The sequence below is a fragment of the Morone saxatilis genome, unplaced genomic scaffold, assembly GCF_004916995.1.
Source record: "Morone saxatilis isolate NCDOM2014 unplaced genomic scaffold, NCSU_SB_2.0 Contig21, whole genome shotgun sequence".
Classification (NCBI taxonomy): domain Eukaryota; kingdom Metazoa; phylum Chordata; class Actinopteri; family Moronidae; genus Morone; species Morone saxatilis.
The window spans coordinates 17,196,663-17,203,306 of record NW_023339774.1 but is presented as its reverse complement, the minus strand read 5'-3'; the positions used below and the strand labels follow the sequence as shown (position 1 = coordinate 17,203,306).

At 41.9% G+C, this 6,644-nt stretch overlaps 1 protein-coding gene across 1 annotated transcript in view; it reads left to right on the top strand.

The window, feature by feature from the left end:
• Window positions 1-3,507, top strand: part of si:dkey-34e4.1 (carboxyl-terminal PDZ ligand of neuronal nitric oxide synthase protein) — a 48,230-nt gene extending 44,723 nt beyond the window's left edge. The window contains exon 11 of the mRNA XM_035668399.1: window positions 783-3,507. Within this exon, the coding sequence (XP_035524292.1) occupies window positions 783-1,350 (568 nt within the window). The 3' untranslated portion in view covers window positions 1,351-3,507. The remainder of the gene's footprint in view (window positions 1-782) is intronic.
• Window positions 3,508-6,644: the final 3,137 nt, after the last annotated feature.

Sequence of the window (6,644 nt, the reverse complement as noted above, 5' to 3'; positions counted from 1 at the left end):
AGTGGATAATTATCTCTGGAGATAGGTTCCCTGCACCATTACCGCAAGTCTGTCGTTACTGTAGCCATCAACACCAACCTTGCACAGAAGCAGAGACAGTAAATACATCAGCCAGTCACATAAGTTAATTACTAAGACCAAGATTCAACCACAGACCGGATTTCACGGGGGAACAAAGTTAGCAGCCACCAGTATAATGTAAGTGGGTGGAGTCATGGGAGGAAGCGAGGCTTGTTACCGGGTGTGTGTCAGGGCTAATTTTCCAAGCGAATGACTGTGATTGTGTGTGGTTGTGCACTCTGGTGCTTGTCGAGGCATTTCTGTGGTACAATCAGTGACACTGCGATGTGGCTATTTCTGGTGTGTGTATGAGGAGGGGGGAAAGCCTGCAGCTCTTTCCTCGCTTATTTACCCCCCACTCTTTTTTCCTTGGCTCCCTTTCTTTCCCTGTCCCTCTATTTTCTCAGCATGGGAGCTGTTGGATGTAGATAAGTCCCCAGACAACCGAAACAACAGGGAGCCAGAGAGAAAGAGAGGGTGACTGTCTTGTCTAGTAACAGCTTACGTCACAGTGCGCTCAGGTTAATGGGGTATAATGTGACTTATGGAGAGAAAAACTGGCTTGAGGCTTATTCTGTTACATTTTCTAAGTAAAGAAGTAGTAGAGAAATTATTGTGAGGGCCATGAAAATGTCTTCCTGGATCTACAGTACATATTTTAACCAATAAAGGCAGACTTTGTCATACTTTGCTAACAAATGCCCCTGTTCTCTCCTTGGCAGGTTTAAACAGATGATCCCTAAACTTGACCCCCCTCCACCCTCCCTGAACCGCAAGCGGGCCAGCAGGACCTTGTCTCCGGGGGCAGACGTCACAGCTGCGTCCACACCAGGCGAGGTCACCGCTAACGATGTGGCCCCCAGCCGCAGCAGCAGCCTCTCATTCCCAGACATCACCCCCAGCTCCTTGTCGTCCGCTGATTTCCACTCGCTCAGCAACGGCGGCGAGAGCAGCTCCTGCTCGGCCAGCGATGACTCGGGCGTCCGCTCTGAGACCAAGTCCCTGCTGTCGCCACTGCGCGACGATGACGACCTGTTTGGGGACCGCGGGACGTTTCTGACGGCCTCCAGCGGCTGTGACAGTCCCCTGGAGGAGAGATGCGAAGCGGTTCTCTCTTCCTCCGAGTCATATCCCGCTGACCCCCCCACCCTCGTCACACATTCGGACACCTATGAGCACCCACTGCCCTTCACGTCTCCTATGAATGATACCTGCCTTCACATCAGTTTCTCTGAGGATGAGCTGCTGGAGAGCAACCAGGAAGACCCAAATGTCCCACAGCGGAGTTAGGAGGGCGAGCTGATGGGCCCCTGGAGACCCTTTTCACCGTGTCCCTCAATCAGCTTTTAATGCAATACTTACTGTCAGACCCTCCTATGTTTGCACTGGGCTCCATTTCAGGACCTTTAATTATTCCGTCCACTTGTGACACAGTACAGACATAGCATATAGCAGAAAAATAATCTTATCGTATAAATTATTAGCTAATGGACAGATTTAGTATTTTTGTAATGAATTAATGATCTAATTTACTTTTTAGTGACTAGAATGTTAAGCAGAATACATGTAGCAATTCTTGCACTGTTAAGGTCACACGTAATTTACTGTAGAATTCAAAGCCAATGAGGGAACACATTTTATTTTTGCTAGTAGTCTACATTTAAACTTTATTTTCTATGATGCTTCGCTGTGGTGCAAACTATTGTGGGAAATATGATTTTCTGGAGATTTGATACACAGTGATCATGCAAATGTTTGGTGATGTTGGGAAGAGCCTCGCCGTCTGTACAGCACCAAACTGGATTGAGGGTGGAAAGAAAAGAACAAGAAAGTCAGTTAAAGGAAAAATGGAGGATAGAAATGAGCAGATCTATTTTATGTGTTTTGTTTATGCACATCCATTTGTGGCTGTGTACAAATGGATTTTTTATTACCAGGGTTGAGTGGATTTTAGAATGTTTTGTGCTACGTGTATTTTGAGGTTTTCACACTTGTGAGCCCCTAAAGCAGTGCTGTAAAAATGAGTGGAATAGCCAAATTTATGTATTCCATTTATTCTGTCGATAGCATGGTTGTAATCCTTCAAAACAAAGGAATTTCCACAGTGAATTTAAAATATTTTAGTTGTGAAAATGGCACAGAAAGAAAGCAAACCCCTCAAAAAGTCGACACAATGAGCCATAAAAGCTTTGCACCTGTCTGAGTGGGAGTCTGTTATAAAATGAACCCTCAGACTCAATGGGAAGATAATTGTCGAATCACAAAGGACCTTGGAGAAAGACAGCTTTGCGGATGGATTTTCTCTGTTCCGTCACTTCGTGAAATCCTGAATAACCAGCAAGTCAGTTTCATTTAGAGCTTTCAGGAGAAATCACCCTGACATTGTATATTTATTGTTTTTTGTGAGTGCAGTTTAATCCGAGCGTTGGGAACATTGTTTTAGCTTGATTGGTGTATTTCAGTATAGAGCTACAACAATTAGTCGATCAACAGAAAATTTTGATAATCTATTAATAGTTTTGAATCGTTTTTTGATGTTAACATTTAATGTGAAGTGAATATCTTTGGGTTATCGGACTGACATTTTATAGATTAAGCGATAAATCGACAGAGAAAATGATCAGCAGATGAATTAACAATGAAAATAATAATTTGTTACTGCCCTACAGCTAAACATGCAGCTATTCAAATGTTCTTTTTAAAATGTGTTTACATGCAAGTGGTAAGGTATTACTGCACTGTTAATAGTTTTGTACTCAATTAAGCGCACTGGTGTAATCTCTGACAGGTAGACGCGTCAATAAATGGATGAGTGAGGAAAAAGGAGCAGAGCTGTAACAAGAGGTTGTGTGTGCCCACAGGCAAAGCTTTTAACACCCAGAAACGAGGCTTTTCTCAACATCACATGTGGCAGGGAGTTTTAACAGCAATAACAGCGTGGAAGAAAAAAATAATAAAGAGGAATAGTTGACAAACTTCAACATTTACAGTGTTTTTTTCTTTTCACCACATTTTTTTATCCAGAGTATGTGTGTATTATATGCAGACAATATCACACTCTTATTTATGTGATCTTGCACACAGGATAATGACAGAAAATGGAGACGACTGCGCATGAAGGCATTCAAAGGGACCACTGTTCACTTTACTGCTTAAATTACCTGTCACTGCATGGTTCTTTGTTGGTACATGTCTTCTATGTAATTTCCCATAACCGCAGCAGTGTAAACATAATTTTATCCACTGATAAATGCACTTTGAGGAGATCAGGTTTCAAACTGCAAAGCATTCACATATAGTATTTAAACAGGTAAAGCTGTGGAAATCAGCAAGCTCACAGCTGGATTCAAACCACTGAGTAACAATGCAACCACAGGTCCATTAAAGAACGAAACACTGTTCACTTCATCTTTTTGGTTTGAATTGAAACAAGCATAGTCTGTTTGCCCTCCTCCTGTGCCCTTTTACTCTGCATTAATTATGTCTTCCTGCATTCACATTTGGCATTAAAAATTCATGTCTCTCAAACTCTTTGCCACATGCGTAACATTTTCGAGGCTCTGTCACTCTCCTGAGTTGTTCTGCTCCTAGAAGGCGAGCTGTTTCTTCTCTGTTGTCCCCAGGCCTACAAAGCTCGCCTCTGCAGTGTATGCTGTCGCTGCCAGGCAGGTACAGTTGACTGACAGGCTTAATTTGTTCAGGGCATCAGTGGGAAGCAGTAATGTGAATGGAGGCAAATAGGAAATCCTTCAGCTCTATGGTGTTAGAGCTGTTATTTCTCTTGCAGCGCTCTGATCTCAAGAGTACAAACACCGCCTCTAAACAAGAGAATTGATGAAGTGTGGGGTTTTTTTGATTTGTGGCACAGGGTTTCTTCCTGTGTGCCTTCATCCCCTCTTTCAACTTGGAATTCCCCAACTGGCTAATCAATAATGCAGGGTGTCTGTGTGGCTCAGGAAAGTAGGAGCTACTCCCTCTTCTCTGGTTGTTTCTCTCCAGAGAGATGGCCTCCATCTGAGTCAGTTCAATACCAGACTGTGTCTGATCTGCGATCAATCCACTGTACCTCCAAAGAGTCACATCGCAGCTTGACGCCGACTGTTAACCTTCGCTCTGTGGCTTCACATAGCTGCTTAAAGTAGATGGCCATCGTCCTTTATGTGTCCATTAATGCTGCTGAAAAGTCATTAGTCTTTGTATAGACAGAAGCAAATCACTGTCAGTGATCAAAGCTTTGTGTGTGAGGCTGGTGATCACAGACACGGGGGTTGCACTCAGAGCATATGCCAGTTCATTTTAACAGCTGCCAGTGGAAATGAAGATAAGGCAGCAGATTAGACTTTCTTGTTACTTTTTGGAGCTTGAAGATATTTTCGAAATCATTCAAAAATGCCTGACCGCTACAATCTGATGATGGTTTTGACATCAAAGTAGAAATGTGCCAAACATGCCATAATGGATCACTGAGGATTATACATTATGGAAAAACATACAACACAAACAGTACACAATAATGCATATTTTGGAGAAGGATGATAAGAAAATGATAGCACATAATTAAATCTAACGTTCAGCTGATAATCTGGTTGTTATAGGGGAACCTCTCAGCTCAGACAAAGAAGAGATAATACCACTGGGGCCATAGTTATGTTTCTTTTAAATGCAGATTTGTAAAGGCAAGTTCATTTCTTGATCCCAAATAATTTCAGGACTATATTATCACTTAACATATACTGTATTTATGATTATTTTCATACCAAGATTATGGAAATCAAGTGACCAGTCAAAGGCAGAGAGCAACACAGAACAGCGTAACTGAAAGGTTGCAATGCCTTCATTTTATACATTATTAGGGTGATTATTTTACAACAGAAAAAAAAACCCAAAAAATGGTATACTCTCACCAGCTAGTTTACCCTTGTTATAGCCTATAGAGCCCACAGATATCCACACCAGAGTACACTGATTTCAGTTTTTAACTCCACTTATAGTTACTTTTTTCACCTAGCTGTGTAGTCCAAGACCTGGCCAGCAAACTACATGATATATAATAGAGTAGCCTTCTGAGAGTTAATATCTGTATGTTGGATTTGGTATACAGGTATATTAAACTCAAATTCTTCAGGCGTAGTGAAGCATCCCTCTCCGGCCCTGTCTGGAGTCTCTTCCCTATGTCATGGCTTTATTAGGAAGACAGTCATCTTAGATATGTAAACTTTGTCAGGCAGATGGATGGAGCTGGGAATAGGAGGAAACAGTGGTGGGACTGTGGAGACATGCAGACGGCAGAAAGAACAAGACTCTCAAGGAGCTGCTAAGCCCTCACATTTGCAGTTAAAAACATCTCAGTGGGTGGGGTTGTTTCTTTCTATGACAGGAGTGTATTTTGAAGTGCCGAAGAAGAATTTATTATTTCTCTCCTCTTACATGTGATACTGTCACTAAAATGCACACACAAATACACAGTTTATCTCTTGTCTGTTTGCTATTTCTTTTTATTAGCCTGTAGCAAACTCAGTACCAGGATAGACAGGCGTAAAAGGTTGTTTTGAGTGTTACTTGAAGAGCCCGTGAGGAACCTTGAGGGCTTTAGGTGAGGAGTGTCTGGAGTCGGGCCCATAGAGGAGACACAATAACCCCTGGGTTCAAACAATTTCCTTTCCACAGAAATGTTTTCCTCTGCGGTCAAGAGAAGGAGAAGTAATACTCAGAGTATTCGCCCACCACTTTTATAATCTGCCCAAAAAGGTCAGCTACAGTTTTGAAAGCCAAGAAGCTCTTGTTTACACTTTGAGATTTAATACAACCTGGTCTTTCTGAAAAGCTAAATATAGTTTGTGATGACAAGACTGGAAAGTGATGTTTTTTTTAGCTAACAGGGTTTGTCCAAAGAAAGACACACTAACTAAATATGTTCAGCTAGTTGACAAGAGCTCAGCAGGAGATATTGGTTCAGAGCTGCTGCTTGGTCGGCCCACCGCTGACTGCTTTTGGGGGTTTGAAGCCGAGGCCAAGAGAGAAAGCTGAGGAGGTGGGTTGAAGTGAGTGATGTTCCTGTTGGCTATCGAAGAGCCCAGCTATAGTATACTGATGTGTTGAATATGAAGCTAGGGCCAGGAGAAGGTTAGCTCCAGTTCAGTAGTCCAGGACTCCAGGAAATTACCAACAAATAGTGCAGCACACTATCACCTAAACCACAATGTGCATTTTTTATACTTTTATATTTTTTTTGTACAGATTAAACAAACAATATGTAATAATGAATTAATATTTTTAGCAACAGCAGTGAACACCCACACACAACTGTACACATAGAGCATCATACAGGAAGAAATAGTAATAAAGTGTAGTAATTCAGAATAGGACAAATAAAATGTGCATATGAAAACTGCAGAGAACTATTTGACTTGTATTGTGTGAATAACAATGTAAACGTCATTTTGTTGGACGCAAAACATCCAGAGGGAGAATACGATAATTGATGGTTGTGCACAGAAAATAAGGAATATGGAATTACACCATAATATTATCTCTGGCAGCTCAGGTTGAAAAGCGTTTCTCCCAACCGCTGTAGGCGATGGGCA